The 20061-nt window shown below is 46.5% G+C and overlaps 1 protein-coding gene across 1 annotated transcript in view; it reads right to left on the bottom strand.

The window, feature by feature from the left end:
* The window catches only part of LOC140392486 (trypsin-3-like), a 54719-nt gene that overhangs the window by 10232 nt on the left and 24426 nt on the right, over positions 1-20061 (bottom strand). Inside the window, exons 4-5 of the mRNA XM_072477721.1 lie at positions 13200-13466; positions 11303-11404 (exon numbers count right to left, since the gene is read on the bottom strand). Of these exons, the coding sequence (XP_072333822.1) occupies positions 11303-11404; positions 13200-13466 (369 nt within the window). The remainder of the gene's footprint in view (positions 1-11302; positions 11405-13199; positions 13467-20061) is intronic.

Below are 20061 nucleotides of genomic sequence, written 5' to 3'. Positions count from 1 at the left end.
CTACCTGCTTAAAAAAGGCCTTGGTAATCCTAATAGGAAGGCACTGGAACACAAAAAGAAACGTCGGGAGGACCGTCATTTTAATCGACTGTACCCTGCCCGCTAGCGAGAGCGGCAACACATCCCATCGTTTGAAGTCCTCCTCCATCTGCTTCACCAGCTACGTCAAATTAAGTTTGTGCAGGGCCCCCCAGCTCCTAGCTACCTGGATCCCCAAGTACCGAAAGCTCCTTTCCGCCCTCCTCAACGGTAGGTCGTCTATCCCTCTTCCCTGGTCCCCCGGATGCATCACAAAGAGCTCACTCTTCCCTACATTGAGCTTGTAGCCCGAGAAGTCCCCAAACTCTCTTAGGATCCACATGACCTCCACCATCACCTCCACTGGATCCGCCACATACAGCAACAGTTTGTCTGCATACAGCGACACTCGATGCTCCTCGCCCCCTCGGACCACCCCCCTCCAGTTCCCGGACTCCCTTAATGCCATGGCCAAAGGTTCAATTGCTAATGCAAACAACAGGGGGGACAGGGGGCACCCCTGCCTCGTCCCTCGATACAGCCGAAAATACTCCGACCTCCGCCGATTCGTAGCCACACTCGCCACCGGGGCTCTATATAGAAGCTTAACCCAACTAATAAACCCCTCCCCAAACCCAAACCTCCGCAACACTTCCCAGAGATACTCCCACTCCACCCGGTCAAAGGCCTTCTCTGCGTCCATAGCTGCCACTATCTCCGCCTCTCCCTCCACCGATGGCATCATTATCACGTTTAGGAGCCTCCGCACATTGGTGTTTAGCTGTCTGCCCTTTACAAATCCCGTCTGGTCCTCATGAATCACCCCCAGGGCACAGTCCTCAATTCTCGTAGCCAGCACTTTTGCCAGCAACTTAGCGTCCACATTGAGGAGCGAGATCGGTCTATAGGACCCACATTGCAGTGGGTCCTTGTCCTGCTTCAGGATCAGAGAAATCAGCGCTCCGGACATTGTCGGGGGCAGGGTTCCCCCCTCCCTTGCCTCATTGAAAGTCCTCACCAGCAACGGGGTTAACAGGTCCGCATACTTCCTGTAAAACTCAACCGGGAACCCATCTGGCCCCGGGGCCTTCCCCGCTTGCATGCTCCCCAGTCCTTTAACCAGCTCCTCCAACCGAATTGGCACCCCCAAACCAGCCACCTCCTGCTGCTCCACCCTCGGAAACCTCAGTTGATCAAGAAACCTTTGCATCCCCTCTTCCCCCGCTGGGGGCTGAGATCTGTACAGCTCCTCATAAAAGTCCTTAAATGCCTCATTTACTTACACCGCACGCCGCACCGTAGTTGCCCTGCCATCCTTGACTCCACCTATCTCCCTCGCTGCCATCCTCTTACGGAGCTGATGTGCCAGCATCCGGCTCACCTTCTCCCCATACTCGTACGTTGCCCCCTGTGCCTTCCTCCACTGTGCCATTGCCTTCCCCGTGGTCAACAGGTCGAATTCCGTCTGGAGACTTCGCCGCTCCCTAAGTAGTCCGTCCTCGGGGACCTCTGCATATCTCCTGTCCACCATTAGGATCTCTCCCACTAACCTCTCCCTTTCCCTGCCCCCTCTCTTCTCCCTGTGAGCCCTGATGGAGATTAACTCTCCCCTGACCACCACCTTCAGCGCCTCCCACACTACCCCCACCTGCACCTCCCCATTGTCGTGGGCCTCCAAATACCTTTCAATGCACCCCCTCACCCTCCCGCACATTGTATCTTGTTATAGTTATGGAATATGAAAGTCTATTTGGGAACTGTGTTTTCCTGAATATAAAAGGCAGGTTTATATCTGCTGGGTTCAATATTATTCGAGGAATAAACACAATTTCCTTGAAAGCTGCCTGTTACAATTTTCACATTTATCATCGAAGAAAACAGCTTTCAAACTACCAATCTTAGAATCATAGAATCTCTACAGTGCAGAAGGAGGCCATTCAGCCCATCAAGTCTGCACCGACCCTCTGAACCAATCCCCCTGTCCTATCCTTGTAACCCCACTGACGAACAATTTAGCACGTCCAATCCACCTGCCTTGCACATCTTTGGACTGTGGGAGGAAACCGGAGCACCCGGAGGAAACCCACGCACACACGGGGAGAAAGTGCAGACTCCGCACACAGTGACGCAAGGCCGGAATTGAACCCGGGACCCTGGTGCTGTGAGGCAGCAGTGCTAACCACTGTGCCACCGAGCCGCCCCTTCGTGTTCCCTGACAAAGTCCTTGTGTAGGATTTAGATTCAGTAGCAATGTTATAACTGCTCCTTCCTTGAGTTCAGGTTTGTGAGGTGGCCCATTGCAGTTACAAACTTCACAGAGATTAGACTGTTAGCTTCCTCATCTATGGAATCAAAGCTGATCTATTCGTTCAACTTACCTGATATGCTTTCATTCAAATGCAGCAAAACTTCATTTTTGAGCACAAATAGCTTTTGAATCGTATGAAATAACTGTTCCCGCCCTTAACTCATTCTGCCATTTCCACCACCTCTCCTTCCCATGCCATTCCCATGGCATTTTCTCCACCTTTCCCATGCCATCTCTATACCAACCATCAGTCCCCCCCATTACACACAGAAACAATTTCTCCAGCCAGGGTAACTTTATTGTCGGGTTCCCTTCACCTTCAGCTCTTTTTGTTCTCTACTAACTTTCCCCCTCCACCTCTCTGCCAATTTAACCGTTGGCAACCACACTTGTTCTGCAAACTCCTGTCCTCGGTGCCCCATGTGCATCCGTGTGCATCTGGGCAATGCCCAATAAATAAACCCACTGACAGATATACCCCTGAAACTAACTAATCAAAAACTGAGGATTGTTAGGATAACTGAAGAGCTGATTTTGCATTAATGGATTAGGGCGGCTCATTTGCAGAAAAGAGAGTTTCTGCAGCAGTGATCCCAGAAATGAACATGACACTGACAGCTGAATCATATAATGTGGTTATACTGTACGTTTGGACAGACACACATTAATGCAGCTGTATTGCTTGGCAGGCTGGTGATCTCTTCATTGATAAATTGAAAGCAGATTACTGCAGTTGCTGGAATCTGAAATATGTTGAACAATCTCAGCAGGTCCGACAACATCTGTGGCGAGAGAACGGAGCTAAAGTTTCGAGTCTGGATAACTTTGACAAATATCAGTTCTGTTTTCTCTCCACAGATACTGTCAGACCTGCTGAGATTGTCCAGCAATTTCTGTTTTTGTGCTGGTCTCTCCTGTTGATCAGACTATTACCTGTACACATGAGCCCACCCTGCAATTGGCCATCATTGGCCCTTTCTTGTAGTCTCCGTCTTTTCAGGCAATTCAGCTTGGCATCAAGGCAAGTTAACAGCTTCCCAGTTTGCTCACTGACTAGCTTGGGAATGTTTCAAATTTTAAGTATACTGTTAGAGGTAAACCTTTACCCTCTTGGCGTTCCAAAAAAATTGAAGTGGAGTTGGCAAAGTGTGAGGGACAACCAGCAGTGTGACTGATCTACCGGCCGTACAGTACAATACAAAAGTTTCAGTCTGAGTTCAGAACTTACTGTATTATGGAATATATAGGGCTGGATTCTCTGTTGCCCGACATCGGAATCGGGAACAGGAATTGGGCGGAGAATAGCTCCCGGCGCTGAAATCGTGGCAGGCGCCTGTTTGATGCTGAATAGCGATACTGTGCCCCTTGAAAACAGCATCATTGCGACTCGCACCGCGCATAGTTGCAACCACGTTCGCATCTCATTAGCGGCCACACCCATGATGCTCCGCCTCCGATGGGCCGAGTTCCCGACGGCGCAGTCCACGTGTGATCTTAACAGTCGAGAACCTTTCGTGGTGACTATGGAGAGAGAGAGAGAGAGGGCGTACGGACAGCGTCCAGCACCGCCGTACTTAGCCGACAGCCGTGCTGCTGGCTGAGGGGAGTACTGGCGGGTGGCCAGGAGGTGGGCTGTAGGGTCGGGGTGGATGGGTATGCGGTCCAGCACAACCTGTGCCATCTTTCTGGGCGTGATCGGTGTGCGTGGGGGGTGTAAGTGTACACGCGGCTGCAGCTTGCCAGCCCTGCGCATGTCCATAACGGATCTGCCGATTCCCACACTATTTTCCGGGTGTTCCGCGGGTGTTCCACGCGGGCTGGTGCTAGCCCCTCACCGGTAGTGGAATTGGTGTGAATGTGACGCTGATTTTTCTGACGTGGAACTCCCCCTATCCTCTGTTGGCGTCAACGCTTAGACCCAGAATCCAGACCATAATCTTTACAATTACATATCTGCAGATTGTAATTAATTAGTTGACAGTATTTTGATCAGTTTATGCCATCTGTCAGAAATTAGTGTGAAGGTCGAACTTGTCTCACATCCATTTCATCATTCTAATTGATGGATCTTTTCTTCCATTTTTGCTTCTCAAATGTTTTTCAAGGTTCAGATGCAACCGCGTCTGAACCTTGTCTGAAAGATTGGGACTAACACAGATTCCTTTAATGTCAGAAGTACACTTGATTTAAGTTAAGGGTTCCATTCTTGGTCTATTTTTGCTAAAACCTGTCGACATCTCAGCCGATCAGAGTCACACATGAGGAATAGTAGCTTGTCTGCAGCTCACACCTGCTTCTTCTGAATTCTGGTCCCAGTGCCTTCGAGAAGAAAGGATGAAAGTTGGAAATAAATCAAACACACAAAAAACAAGACTTTCCTGAATGCTTGGAATTTATATTCAAAATAAATTCTTTTAAACTAACTGAACAAAATGGAAAACGCATCTTATCAAATAATTATTCTATTTATACACTCAGCGGTTTAAGTTAATTAAACTACATTTGTACAAGCAGATACAAGAGACAAACAGAAAAAGTGTTACACTTGTGTAGTCATTAGCATATATATGCAAATTGTTACAGAAAAATGTTTTGAACAAAGGGAAAATGAGTCCAGAATAATCTGACTTGTCACATCAGACAATGAATGATTAAGTGTATATTACATCCTCCATAAATGATAGCTATTTACTTTGATGTATTTGTTTAAACCAGTGTTTATTAACAGTTTGACGATAATCCTAATATCAAGCTTTCTTCTTCGCAGTTATGCAACGTGACTCGACATTCCCATTTCCCCACACAAATCCTTCCTGATTTCAAACAAGCCAATTGGACAGCTGGCCCTTGTCCATACAAATGAAAAAAAGATGTAGGGCTATTTAATAATTTGAGTGAATCATCAGAATTTTAACATCCCTTTAGGGTTTAGGGTCGCTTGTCTTTCAATAGAATTTTCCTTTCACTGGGAGTGTTACAGAAGTGAAAGAAACACTGAACATCCCACAACTCTCGGTCCATCAATCGTAGCTGAGATGTTTGTGCTGTTGTGATCTAGCTACACAGAGATATATGCCTATGTATTGTTAGTATCACTAGTTTAAACCGTATTCTTCAGGATCACATTTATAATTCTCTTATCCAGAGAGCAGATCATAGAACATAGAAAAATACAGCACAGAACAGGCCCTTCGGCCCACGATGTTGTGCCGAACCTTTGTCCTAGATTAATCATAGATTAACATTGAATTTACAGTGCAGAAGGAGGCCATTCGGCCCTTTGAGTCTGCACCGGCTCTTGGAAAGAGCACCCTACCCAAACTCAACACTTCCACCCAACACCAAGGGCAATTTGGACATTAAGGGCAATTTATCATTGGCCAATTCACCTAACCCGCACATCTTTGGACTGTGGGAGGAAACCGGAGCACCCGGAGGAAACCCACGCAGACACGGGGAGGACGTGCAGACTCCGCACAGACAGTGACCCAAGCCGGAATCGAACCTGGGACCCTGGAGCTGTGAAGCAATTGTGCTATCCACAATGCTACCGTGCTGCCCTTGAGAACAAATAAATCTACACTATCATTTTACTGTAATCCATATACCTATCCAATAGCTGCTTGAAGGTCCCTAATGTTTCCGACTCAACTACTTCCACAGGCAGTGCATTCCATGCCCCCACTACTCTCTGGGTAAAGAACCTACCTCTGATATCCCTCCTATATCTTCCACCTTTCACCTTAAATTTATGTCCCCTTGTAATGGTTTGTTCCACCCAGGGAAAAAGTCTCTGACTGTCTACTCTATCTATTCCCCTGATCATCTTATAAACCTCTATCAAGTCGCCCCTCATCCTTCTCCGTTCTAATGAGAAAAGGCCTAGCACCCTCAACCTTTCCTCGTAAGACCTACTCTCCATTCCAGGCAACATCCTGGTAAATCTTCTTTGCACCTTTTCCAAAGCTTCCACATCCTTCCTAAAATGAGGCGACCAGAACTGTACACAGTACTCCAAATGTGGCCTTACCAAAGTTTTGTACAGCTGCATCATCACCTCACGGCTCTTAAATTCAATCCCTCTGTTAATGAACGCGAGCACACCATAGGCCTTCTTCACAGCTCTATCCACTTGAGTGGCAACTTTCAAAGATGTATGAACATAGACCCCAAGATCTCTCTGCTCCTCCACATTGCCAAGAACTCTACCGTTAACCCTGTATTCCGCATTCATATTTGTCCTTCCAAAATGGACAACCTCACACTTTTCAGGGTTAAACTCCATCTGCCACTTCTCAGCCCAGCTCTGCATCCTATCTATGTCTCTTTGCAGCCGACAACAGCCCTCCTTACTATCCACAACTCCACCAATCTTCGTATCGTCTGCAAATTTACTGACCCACCCTTCAACTCCCTCATCCAAGTCATTAATGAAAATCACAAACAGCAGAGGACCCAGAACTGATCCCTGCGGTACGCCACTGGTAACTGGGATCCAGGCTGAATATTTGCCATCCACCACCACTCTCTGACTTCTATCGGTTAGCCAGTTCGTTATCCAACTGGCCAAATTTCCCACTATCCCATGCCTCCTTACTTTCTGCATAAGCCTACCATGGGGAACTTTATCAAATGCCTTACTAAAATCCATGTACACTACATCCACTGCTTTACCTTCATCCACATGCTTGGTCACCTCCTCAAAGAATTCAATAAGATTTGTAAGGCAAGACCTACCCCTCACAAATCCGTGCTGACTATCCCTAATCAAGCAGTGCCTTTCCAGATGCTCAGAAATCCTATCCTTCAGTACCCTTTCCATTACTTTGCCTACCACCGAAGTAAGACTAACTGGCCTGTAATTCCCAGGGTTATCCCTAGTCCCTTTTTTGAACAGGGGCACGACATTCGCCACTCTCCAATCCCCTGGTACCACCCCTGTTGCCAGTGAGGACGAAAAGATCATTGCCAACGGCTCTGCAATTTCATCTCTTGCTTCCCATAGAATCCTTGGATATATCCCGTCAGGCCCGGGGGACTTGTCTATCCTCAAGTTTTTCAAAATGCCCAACACATCTTCCTTCCTAACAAGTATTTCCTCGAGCTTACCAATCTGTTTCACACTGTCCTCTCCAACAATATCGCCCCTCTCATTTGTGAATACAGAAGAAAAGTACTCGTTCAAGACCTCTCCTATCTCTTCAGACTCAATACACAATCTCCCGCTACTGTCCTTGATCGGACCTACCCTCGCTCTAGTCATTCTCATATTTCTCACATATGTGTAAAAGGCCTTGGGGTTTTCCTTGATCCTACCCGCCAAAGATTGTTCATGCCCTCTCTTAGCTCTCCTAATCTCTTTCTTCAGTTCCCTCCTGGCTATCTTGTATCCCTCCAATGCCCTGTCTGAACCTTGTTTCCTCAGCCTTACATAAGTCACCTTTTTCCTCTTAACAAGACATTCAACCTCTCTTGTCAACCATGGTTCCCTCACTCGACCATCTCTTCCCTGCCTGACAGGGACATACATATCAAGGACACGTAGCACCTGTTCCTTGAACAAGTTCCACATTTCACTTGTGTCCTTCCCTGCCAGCCTATGTTCCCAACTTATGCACTTCAATTCTTGTCTGACAACATCGTATTTACCCTTCCCCCAATTGTAAACCTTGCCCTGTTGCACGTACCTATCCCTCTCCATTACTAAAGTAAAAGTCACAGAATTGTGGTCACTATCTCCAAAATGCTCCCCCACTAACAAATCTATCACTTGCCCTGGCTCATTACCCAGTACTAAATCCAATATTGCCCCTCCTCTGGTCGGACAATCTACATACTGTGTTAGAAAATCTTCCTGGACACACTGCACAAACACCACCCCATCCAAACTATTTGATCTGAAGAGTTTCCACTCAATATTTGGGAAGTTAAAGTCGCCCATGACTACTACCCTATGGCTTCTGCACCTTTCCAAAATCTGTTTCCCAATCTGTTCCTCCACATCTCTGCTACTATTGGGGGGCCTATAGAAAACTCCTAACAAGGTGACTGCTCCTTTCCTATTTCTGACTGCAACCCATACTACCTCAATAGGGTGATACTCCTCGAACTGCCTTTCTGCAGCTGTTATACTATCTCTAATTAATAATGCCACCCCCCCCCACCTCTTTTACCACCCTCCCTAATCTTATTGAAACATCTATAACCAGGGACCTCCAACAACCATTTCTGCCCCTCTTCTATCCAAGTTTCCGTGATGGCCACCACATCGTAGTCCCAAGTACCGATCCATGCCTTAAGTTCACCCACCTTATTCCTGATGCTTCTTGCGTTGAAGTATACACACTTCAACCCATCTCCGTGCCTGCAAGTACTCTCCTTTGTCAGTGTTCCCTTCCCCACTGCCTCATTACACGCTTTGGCATCCTGAATATCGGCTACCTTAGTTGCTGGACTACAAATCCGGTTCCCATTCCCCTGCCAAATTAGTTTAAACCCTCCCGAAGAGTACTAGAAAACCTCCCTCCCAGGATATTGGTGCCCCTCTGGTTCAGATGCAACCCGTCCTGCTTGTACAAGTCCCACCTTCCCCAGAATGCGCTCCAATTATCCAAATACCTGAAGCCCTCCCTCCTACACCATTCCTGCAGCCACGTGTTCAACTGCACTCTCTCCCTATTCCTAGCCTTGCTATCACGTGGCACCGGCAACAAACCAGAGATGACAACTCTGTCTGTCCTGGCTTTTAACTTCCAGCCTAACTCCCTAAACTTGTTTATTACCTCCACACCCCTTTTCCTACCTATGTCGTTGGTACCAATGTGCACCACGACTTCTGGCTGCTCCCCCTCCCCCTTAAGGATCCTGAAGACACGATCCGAGACATCCCTGGCCCTGGCACCCGGGAGGCAACATACCTTCCGGGAGTCTCGCTCGCGACCACAGAATCTCCTATCTATTCCCCTAACCATTGAATCTCCTACAACTATTGCTTTTCTATTCTTCCCCCTTCCCTTCTGAGCCCCAGAGCCAGACTCAGTGCCAGAGACCTGGCCGCTAGGGCCTTCCCCCGGTAGGTCATCCCCCCCAACAGCATCCAAAACGGTATACTTGTTTTGAAGGGGAACGGCCACGAGGGATCCCTGCACTTTCTGCCTGTTTGTTTTTTTCCCCCTGACTGTAACCCAGCTATTCTTGTCCTGTACCTTGGGTGTGGTTACTTCCTTGTAACTCTTCTCAATCACCCCCTCTGCCTCCTGGATGATCCGAAGTTCATCCAGCTTCAGCTCCAGTTCCCTAACACGGTCTTTGAGGAGCTGAAGTTGGGTGCACTTCCCGCAGGTATAGTCAGTGGGGACACCGGTGGTATCCCTCACCACCCACATCCTGCAGGAGGAGCATGTAACTGGCCTAGCCTCCATCCCCTCTTACCTGACAGAATATAGCTGCCATTGGGATTCATGGGGAAGAATCGCCTTTAACTGGATGCCTATTCAAAAGAAACATGAATGGGAATGCAGGGTTGTGTTCCCTCACTCCTCCCAGATGCACTCCCCGTGACTGCCACTCCCAACTGGGATAGCCAATCATTGAATTATCCTGAAAGGGGTTGTGCAACATGAAACTTTGGACTTTAACAAACTTTCACTTTTAGAATTCGGTATACAAACATTACATTGTATCACATCAAAGTTAATACATTCAAAACTTGGGACTACATCTTCTGAATGCCCTTTCATCCATCTGGCATTCTATCACAAAGGCCAAGAGGTGGACACGGCACTCCAAACCCGTGATAGTCTCCAAAATGATCTCTCAGTAGTAATTGGGTCTGGAGTCTGTGCTATCTTATATTTATGTGAGTGAAATGGAGAGCAATGTTGGAGGAGAAAGGATGGGGTTGGGGGAGAATGGCATTGGCCCTTGAGAAGCATCTTGGCCAAATTATTAATTATTAATAAAGTGAATGGGATGTCATTTTTAATAAATTCGAGGTCCAGTTTTGGCTGCATTTAATATATCAAGACAACTCTGTTGATGTGGTGATATTCCTTATTGAGATTGCACCATAACTTTACTGTTTGTAGGGAGAGAGATTCAGGTTCAGAAGACCTACATGAGTCTGGGGGCAGCAGGTTGAAGCAGCCAAACCAGTTTAAACTATAAGAGTAAGTGAACAGTGAAGTTGTTAATAGTGGAATCAGGAGGTTAAGGAGGAGTGGAGAGCCAACTATGGACCAATAAGGTTGTCCGAGGGGACCAACCGAGGAATACAGAGAACAATGTGCCACAACAGAGAAGAGAGAAGCAGTGGGAATGAAACCCAAAGATGGGGAACCATTCAGCCCAGACAGTTAGGGGTGAATGAGCGATACATCCGTGAGGTTAGTGCAGAGAGCTGCTCTGAGGAGTACACATGATTGGGAACAGCAGCAGGAGCTTGATGTGTTTGTTTAAGCAGTCTAATGAAAGAGGAGCTGAAGGATACCGAGTCAGCAGTCCAGGACGCAGCAAAGGAGCGAGACCATAATGCATATAATTGGAAAATGTCAAAAACGCAGCCCAGCTCTTTCCCAATGAAGAAAAGCTTTGCCATCAATTTTTCATGAAGAAATTGTGTCTTGAACTGACACAAACAATTTGATATTTTTATAAATTCGTACACAGAACATTCCCCTTATTAATTATTCCACTCAGTTGGTGTCAATTCCACACACGTTTTTTGTTCTGATTGGAGGTAAATTGATGGTTGTATATTCACTTAAGAAAAGTATCTGAAGATGGTTGAATAATTGAGTTATATTAATTTCGGCCCCAAAATAATAGAAAGTTGAAGTATTTTGTAGAACTAACAAAAGCAAAAGAATGACTGAATGGTAACTATAGTATTTTTATGAGTAACCAGGAATGGTAAGTAGCTGACAATTCTCAAAATCTTCTTATTTTATTTCTAATCCACCTGATGTACTTGGCTACTCTGGTGTATACACCTGGGTATTTATAATGTGCACAGCTGATTCCCCAGGACACAATCCCTTGAACGACTCCATCACAAATCAATGGTCCTCCGGAATCACCCTGCCAGGAAGGAAGTGGAGAAAAGAGAATCAGTGAAAATGTATCAAGAATTTTAATTAGATATTAGACACTTTCCTGTGGAATTTCGCACAGGGAGTCAAATGCAAAGGTAGTTTCAAGTGAAGCAAAGTTGAGGGTAGCTAATTGGGTTATGGCATTCCGATATAATTCAATTCCTATTTTAAACCCTCACACTCTGTCTTTGTTTTTGTTATATATTTCCAATTGTTAAGTGCTTAGAATGGAATGTAATCCTGGCATTCCATAATTAAACCTTCCAGCCTTACTGCAGAAAAGAAATACATTAAAATTAACCAGTGTAGTCTTCTCAAAGTTTAGCTATTCACCGAATTATTAATATTATAACTCTGCACATGCTCCCGAGGCCCGCGCCGGACTGATTTCCGCCCCGCCAGCTGGCGGGAAAGGCCTTTGGTGCCCCGCCAGCCGGCACGGAAATGACTTTGCCGGGCGGCGCATGCGCGGGAGCGTCTGCGGCCGCTCACGGCATCCCCGCGCATGCGCAGTGGAGGGGGTCTCTTCCGCCTCCGCCATGGTGGAGACCGTGGCGAAGGCGGAAAGAAATGAGTGCCCCCACGGCACAAGCCCGCCCGCCGATCGGTGGGTCCCGATCGCGGGCCAGGCCACCGTGGGGGCACCCCCCGGGGCCAGATCGCCCCGCGCCTCCCCCCCCCCCAGGACCCCGGAGCCCGCCCGCGCCGCCTTGTCCCGCCGGTAAAAGAGGTGGTTTGATTCTCGCCGGCGGGACAGCCATTCCAGCAGCGGGACTTCGGCCCGTTGCGGCCGGAGAATCGCCGGGGGGGCTCGCCAACCGGCGCGGCGCGATTCCCACCCCCGCCGAATATCCGGTGCCGGAGAATTCGGCAGCCGGCGGGGGCGGGATTCACGCCAGCCCCCGGCAATTCTCCGACCCGGCGGGGGTTCGGAGAACCCCGCCCCATATCTCCTTTCAATGGAGTGCAGAAATCGGAAATCGTTTTGCCTTTCCTAACTGAGCTTGGTTGTAACCTTCCATGGCTAAACACCTTAATTCAGCAGAAATCATGACTGAAACCAGAGAATTCCAGGTCTGTAATTTTTTTAAACAATTTCCAAAAAAGGAGCAGGTTTCCTGATCAATAATTTGCAGCATGTGTCAAAATTCTAGCTCTGTTTTGGCCCTTTTAAATGTGTTTGAAACGCCAAAACCATCTCCAATGCAGGGATGGAGAACTGTCACTATGAGGATAGACGGAGAAGTTGGTCTGTGTTCCTTGGAGAAAAGAAGACTGGGAGGAGAGTTGATAAAGGTATTCAAGATCCTGAGGGATAAGGACAGGGCTAATAGAGAGAAACTGTTCCCACGCAAGAGCATCTAGAATTAGAGGCACAGATTCAAAATAACTGGCAAAAGGAGTAAAAGTGATGTGAGGAAAACTAATTTCACCCAGAGGGAGGTTAGAGTCTGGAATGAGCTTTCTGAGGGTGGTGGAGGCAGGTTCGATCGAGGTATTCAAAAGGGAATTGGATTGTTATCTGAAAAGAAAGAATGAGTCAGGTTATGGGGATAAGAGTGAGACTGGGTAGAATGGTCTTTGGAAACTCAATGGACCAACTGGCCCCCTTCTGCACTGTAAAGAAAGTGTGATTCTGTTCTGTGAAAAGGTTAATACAGCTTTTTGAATTAATATGAATTACTGCATCAAGATGCAAAACATTCCGCAGACTGGTATATTATCGCATAAAGTGACAATAATTAGAAGGTCAAATTTATAGAGTTGCGATTGTTACATACCTGACAGGAATCCTTGCCTCCTGTTCTATAGCCTGCACAGATCATGAAGGCGCCCACTCTTCCTCCATATGAAGAAGGTCGATTGCATTTATAGCGAGAAATAATTGGAACCTTAACGGCCTTAAGCACATCAGAGAGGCTATAACTGTAAATGGTGGTGACTCCCCAGCCAGAGACGGTGCACAATGTAGTTTCAGGCAACGTTTTACCGGAGGCTGGAATTGCTATCGGGCTGATGTATGCATTCTGTCTCACTGGCCTATTCATCTGATTAAAAAAAAGTGTTACATTTACCACATGTGCAAGAGATTTGCTGAACAGATTTAATAAAATTCTGGCCTTTGCAATATCAAACAAGTTCATATCGAACTGCTATGTTGTGTGCATATAAAGAATAGTAACTCATTTATAGGAACATCTGTTATTAGAATTAACTTAGACAGACGTCCATATATAAGGAATTATAACACTTTGAATGCCTCATGAACATATTCCTTGATAATATCCAGTCAATACATTTTCAGTTTAGTCTGTGAAAAAGGTACATCTCCTTCCGACAATAACTCCCCCTCATTCTGTCTTAGGATATTTTAATTGCTTACCATCAAAGCCTGTGAGACAGCACAGCTCCCAACGCACCCACCTGAAGATCTCCCTTCATCCGCACCCTGACATGCATTTGGCCCACAAACTCTCAGAAAAGATTTGGTCCTTTTATGTCGCCACCATCATGTCCATTTTAAACTGTGTGCTGTTGCTTGGGCTTCACGCAGAATGATATAGAATGTTGCAGCACAGAAACAAGGACATTCGGCCCAATAGGCCTATCAGTTTTGTGGTTGTTGCTAACAATAGTTTATGCCGGTCGCTACACACAGCAACTTTGTAAACAAACACCAATAACATTGTCTCTGAGCCATAGCTCATTCACCATTTTGTTAAAAGTCATGTCGAAAGGAAATCTGCTCATTTGTCTCCAGTCCTGCTCTATGTCATGGCGAGACCAAATCGTTCGCACTGATGTCCCAAAGTGTATTTTTCAGCAGGATAATGGACTGCAATTGGAATTCCCTTTCTCAATTTCAGAATGTCAATTACAACACATTTTACCAGAGACCTGAGGGAGAGAATGTGCAATTCTGTGGGAATAAGGTTGGAATTCTCAAAACCACAGTGAAGTCCCAGTCACTGGATTTCTGCTTCCAACATTCTCTGACTTGTCCCACCTACATTCTCACAAAAGGTTAGGATTGTATTGCAAGGTATTTAAGTACAGGAGTAAAGGTATCTTGCTGTAATTGTATAGACTGCATCCACAGTGTAGTGTACAGTTTTGGACTCCTTAACTAAATGGGGAAATGCTTAGGAAATTAGAAGCACAAAGGGACTTGGGTGTCCTTTTTCACGATTTTCTTAAGGTTAACGTGCAGGTTCAGTCGGCAGTTAAGAAGGCAAATGCAATGTTAGCATTCATGTCGACAGGGCTAGAATACAAGACCAGGGATGTTCTTCTGAGGTTGCATAAGGCTCTGGTCAGACCCCATTTGCAGTATTGTGAGCAGTTTTGGGCCCCGTATCTAAGGAAGGATGTGCTGGCCTTGGAAAGGGTCCAGAGGAGGTTCACAAGAATGATCCCTGGAATGAAGAACTCATCGTATGAGGAACGGTTGAGGACTCTGGGTCTGTACTCGTTGGAGTTTAGAAGGATGAGGGGGGATTTTATTGAAACTTACAGGTTACTGCGAGGCCTGGATAGAGTGGACATGGAGAGGATGTTTCCACTTGTAGGAGAAACTAGAAGCAGAGAACACCATCTCAGACTAAAGGAATGATCCTTTGGAACAGAGATGAGGAGGAATTTCTTCAGCCAGAGGGTGGTGAATCTGTGGAACTCTTTGCCGCAGAAGGCTGTGGAGGCCAAATCACTGAGTGTCTTTAAGACAGAGATAGATAGGTTCTTGATTAATAAGGGGATCAGGGGTTATGAGGAGAAGGCAGGAGAATGGGGATGAGAAAAATATCAGCCATGATTGAATGGCGGAGCAGACTCGATGGGCCGAGTGGCCTAATTCTGCTCCTATGTCTTATGGAAAGACGTATTTGCCAAGGAGGGAATCCAACACAGTTTACGGGACAAACCCCTGGGCTGGCGGGATTGTCTGTGAGGAGAGAATGAAGTGACTGGGCTGTATTAGCTAGTGTTTAGTATAATGATAGAGAATTGAAGCATTCTAACTGGCTGTGACTGGATAAATGCAGGAAAGATGTTTCCCCTGGCTGTGTGTGTGTGGGTGGGTGGGGAGTGGGGGTGGGGGGTGGGGGGGGTGCGGCTCTGAGATACAAGATCAGCCATGATCTAGTTGAATGGTAGAGCAGGCTCGAAGGGCCAAATGGTGATCTCTAATTTTTCCTTTGCTTTGTATCTGTGCAATTGAGGAAATTGCACTAGTTTTGACCCTGATGGACCCCGGTCGTAGCATATCGTCAAGCGTGTGCCTCACAGCAGGATGGGATTAAGGATTTGTCAGTGTCAAAAGAGAGACTGCATTTATACGGCATTTTTTATGAACTCAGGGCATCTGAAAGAGCTTTACAGCCAATGGAGTTCCTGTAAAGTGTGAAAATACAGCAGACAATTTCTACACAGCAAGCTCCCATGAAGAGTAATGTGATAATGATCACACCATCTGTTGCAGTGATGTTGATGCGGGGTAAATATTAGAACATAGAACATTACAGCGCAGTACGGGCCCTTCGGCCCTCGATGTTTCGCCGACCTGTGAAAGCACTCTAAAGCCCATCTACACTATTCCCATATCGTCCATATGTCTATCCAATGACCATTTGAATGCCCTTAGTGTTGGCATTCCACGCCCTTACTACTCTCTGAGTAAAGAACCTACCTCTGACATCTGTCTTATATCTATCTCCCCTCAATTTAAAGCTATGTCCCCTCGTGCTAGACATCACCATCCGAGGAAAAAGGCTCTCACTGTCCACCCTATCCAATCCTCTGATCATCTTGTATGCCTCAATTAAATCACCTCTTAACCTTCTTCTCTCTAACGAAAACAGCCTCAAGTCCCTCAGCCTTTCCTCATAAGATCTTCCCTCCATATCAGGCAACATTCTGGTAAATCTCCTCTGCACCCTTTCCAATGCTTCCACATCCTTCCTATAATGTGGCGACCAGAATTGCACGCAATACTCCAAATGCGGCCGCACCAGAGTTTTGTACAGCTGCAACATGACCTCATGGCTCCGAAACTCAATCCCTCTACCGATAAAAGCTAACACACCGTACGCCTTCTTAACAACTCTCTCAACCTGGGTGACAACTTTCAGGGATCTATGTACATGGACACCGAGATCTCTCTGCTCATCCACACTGCCAAGAATCTTACCATTAGCCCAGTACTCTGTCTTCCTGTTATTCCTTCCAAAATGAATCACCTCACACTTTTCTGCATTAAACTCCATTTGCCACCTCTCAACCCAGCGCTGCAGCTTATCTATGTCCCTCTGTAACTTGTAACATCCTTCCGCACTGTCCACAACACCACCGACTTTAGTGTCATCTGCAAATTTACTCACCCATCCTTCTACGCCCTCCTCCAGGACATTTATAAAAATGACAAACAGCAGTGGCCCCAAAACAGATCCTTGTGGTACACCACTAGTAACTGGACTCCAGTCTGAATATTTCCCATCAACCACCACCCTTTGTCTTCTTCCAGCTAGCCAATTTCTGATCCAAACTGCTAAATCACCCTGAATCCCATGCCTCTGTATTTTCTGCAGTAGCCTACCGTGGGGAACCTTATCAAATGCTTTACTGAAATCCATATACACCACATCAACTGCTTTACCCTCATCCACCTGTTTGGTCACCTTCTCAAAGAACTCAATAAGGTTTGTGAGGCACGACCTACCCTTCACAAAACTGTGTTGACTATCTCTAATCAAATTATTCCTTTCCAGGTGATTATACATCGTATCCCTTATAAACCTTTCCAAGATTTTGCCCACAACAGAAGTAAGGCTCACTGATCTATAGTTACCGGGGTTGTCTCTACTCCCTTTCTTGAACAAGGGGACAACATTTGCTATCCTCCAGTCTTCTGGCACTATTCCTGTAGACAAAGATGACTTAAAGATCAAAGCCATAGGCTCAGCAATCCCCTCCCTAGCTTCCCAGAGAATCCTAGGATAAATCCCATCTGGCCCAGGGGACTTATCTATTTTCACACTTTCCAGAATTGCTAACACCTCTTCCTTATGAACCTCAAGCCCTTCTAGTCTAGTAGCCTGAATCTCAGTATTCTCCTCGACAACATTGTCTTTGTCTTTTGAGCAGGACATGAGGGAGAGCCCCCCAGATCTTCAAAATAGTGCCATGGATCATTAGTGTATATTTGAGAAAGCATTCAAGCTTCTGGGTTTAGCAGCTCTTTAGACAGTGCAACACTCCCTCAGTACTGCGCTGGAGTGTCAGTGTTAACTTAGTGCTGAAGTCTTCGGCTGGCTTTTTACCCCACGATATTTTATCTTAGAGCCAAAAATGTTACAACTCAGCCATGGTTGACACTTGGAATTCCTTCTCTTTGGTGTGGAAATGGACCTCCATCAATGTTGAGACACAATGCAGGCATGGGCCTATGATTTAAATGAACCTGTCCTTGGGACTTGGTGAAGTAGAGGCAGAGGTTCTATCAGCACATTGTACCAAAGGACATAAGAGCATTTCTATACTTGGGCATCCCCAGGTCTGTCTGCCACAGTGTTGAGTTGAGTTGAGTCCTGCAGCCCTGCCTGATCCAGCTGTGAATGGTGGTGGACAATTAAACATTTCCCTGGCAGAGAGGCTCCACAAATATCCCCATCCTCAGAGATGGAGGAGCCCAGCACATCCATGCAAAAGACAAGACTGAAGCTCTTGCAAAGATTTTCATCCCAAAGTGTTGAGTGGATAACTCATCTCAGGCTCTCCAGAGGTCCCGAACATCACAGATGCCAATATCCAGCCAATTTGATTCACTTCCTGTGATAACAAGATATGGCTGAAAACACTGGATATTGCAAAGGCTATGGGTCCTGACAACATTTCAGCAATAGTGCGGAAGGCTTGTGCTCCAGAATGTTCCGTGCCACTCGTCAAGCTATTCCAGTACATCTATAACACTGGCATCTACCTGGCATTATGGAAAATTGCACATACAAAAAGCAGGACAAATCCAACCCAGCCAATTGCCGCCCCATCGGGATGTGAACGTCGCTGATTAGGACAGTATTTTTGCCCATTCCTAGTTTGCCTTCAGAAGGTGGTGATGAGCTGCCTTCTTGAACCGCTGTAGTCCTTGAGGTGTAGGTACAACCACTGTGCTGTTAGGGAGGGAGTTCCAGGATGTTGCCCCAGCAAAAGTGATGGAACGGCGATATATTTCCAAGTCAGGACGGTGAGTGAGTTGGAGGGGAACCTCTAGGTGGTGGGGTTCCCAGGTATCTGCTGCTCTTGTCCTTCTAGATGGCAGTGATCGTGGGTTTGGAAGGTGCTGTCTAAGGAACCTTGGTGAGTTACTGCAGTGCATCTTGTAGATGGTACACACGGCTGCCACTGTTCGGCGATGGTGGAGAGTTTGAATGTTTGTGGAAGGAGGAACAATCAAATGTGCTGCTTTGTCCTGGATGGTGTTGAGCTTCTTGAATTTTGTTGGAGCTGCACTCATCCAGGCAAGTGGAGAATATTCCATTACTCCGCCCTTGACAACAAGTCAGCATTTGATTGAGTATTGCTTCAAGGAGCACTGACAACACTGGAGTCAATGGGAATCAAGGGGAAAACTCTTCGCTGGCTGGAGTCATACCTGGCACAAAGGAAGATGGTTGTGGTGATTGGAAATCAATTATCTCAGCTCCAGGACATCACTGCAGGAGTTCCTCAGGATTGTGTCCTAAGCCCAACCATCTTCAGCTGCTCCATCAATGACCTTCCATCCATCATTTTTTTAAAATATAAATTTAGAGTACCCAATTATTTTTTCCAATTCAGGGGCAATTTAGTGTGGCCAATCCACCTGACCTGCACATCTTTGGGTTGTGGGGCTGAAACCCACGCAGACACGGGGAGAATGTGCAAACTCCACACGGATAGTGACCCAGGGCCGAGATTCGAACCCTAGTCCTCAGCGCTGTAGGCAGCACCCTTCTTTCCATCATAAGACCAGAAGTGGGAACGTTCGCGAATGACTGCACAATCTTTAGTACCAATCGCAACTCTTCAGATATTGAAGCTGTCCAGGTCCAAATGTAGCAAGACTTGGACAATATACAGGCTTGGGCTGACAAGTGGCAAGTTACATTTGTGCCACATAAGTGCCAGGCAATGACCATCTCTAATGTGGGCAGCAAGGTAGCATAATGGTTAGCACTGTGGCTTCACAGTGCCAGGGTCCCAGGTTCAATTCCCGTTTGGGTCACTGTCTGTGCGGAGTCTGCACGTTCTCCCCGTGTCTGCGTGGGTTTCCTCCGGGTGCTCCGGTTTCCTCCCACAAGTCCCGAAAGACGTGCTGTTAGGTAATTTAGACGTTCCGAATTATCCCTCTGTGTACCCGAACAGGCGCCGGAATGTGGCAACTAGGGGATTTTCACAGTAACTTCATTGCAGTGTTAATGTAAGCCTACTTGTGACAATAAAGATTATTATTATTAATAATTAGGCAGAATCAAATCATCACCGCTTGACATTCAATGAGATTTTTATCATTTGCATTAACAGATGGAAAGGATGTAAAATTGGACATATTGTTATGACATTGGTACTGCATCAGTGTCATCCTGGGGGCTATCATTGACCACAAACTGA

The sequence above is a fragment of the Scyliorhinus torazame genome, chromosome 16 (assembly GCF_047496885.1).
Source record: "Scyliorhinus torazame isolate Kashiwa2021f chromosome 16, sScyTor2.1, whole genome shotgun sequence".
Lineage (NCBI taxonomy): Eukaryota > Metazoa > Chordata > Chondrichthyes > Carcharhiniformes > Scyliorhinidae > Scyliorhinus > Scyliorhinus torazame.
Note: the sequence above shows the minus strand (reverse complement) of the source record. Positions and strands in the feature narration are given on the sequence as shown.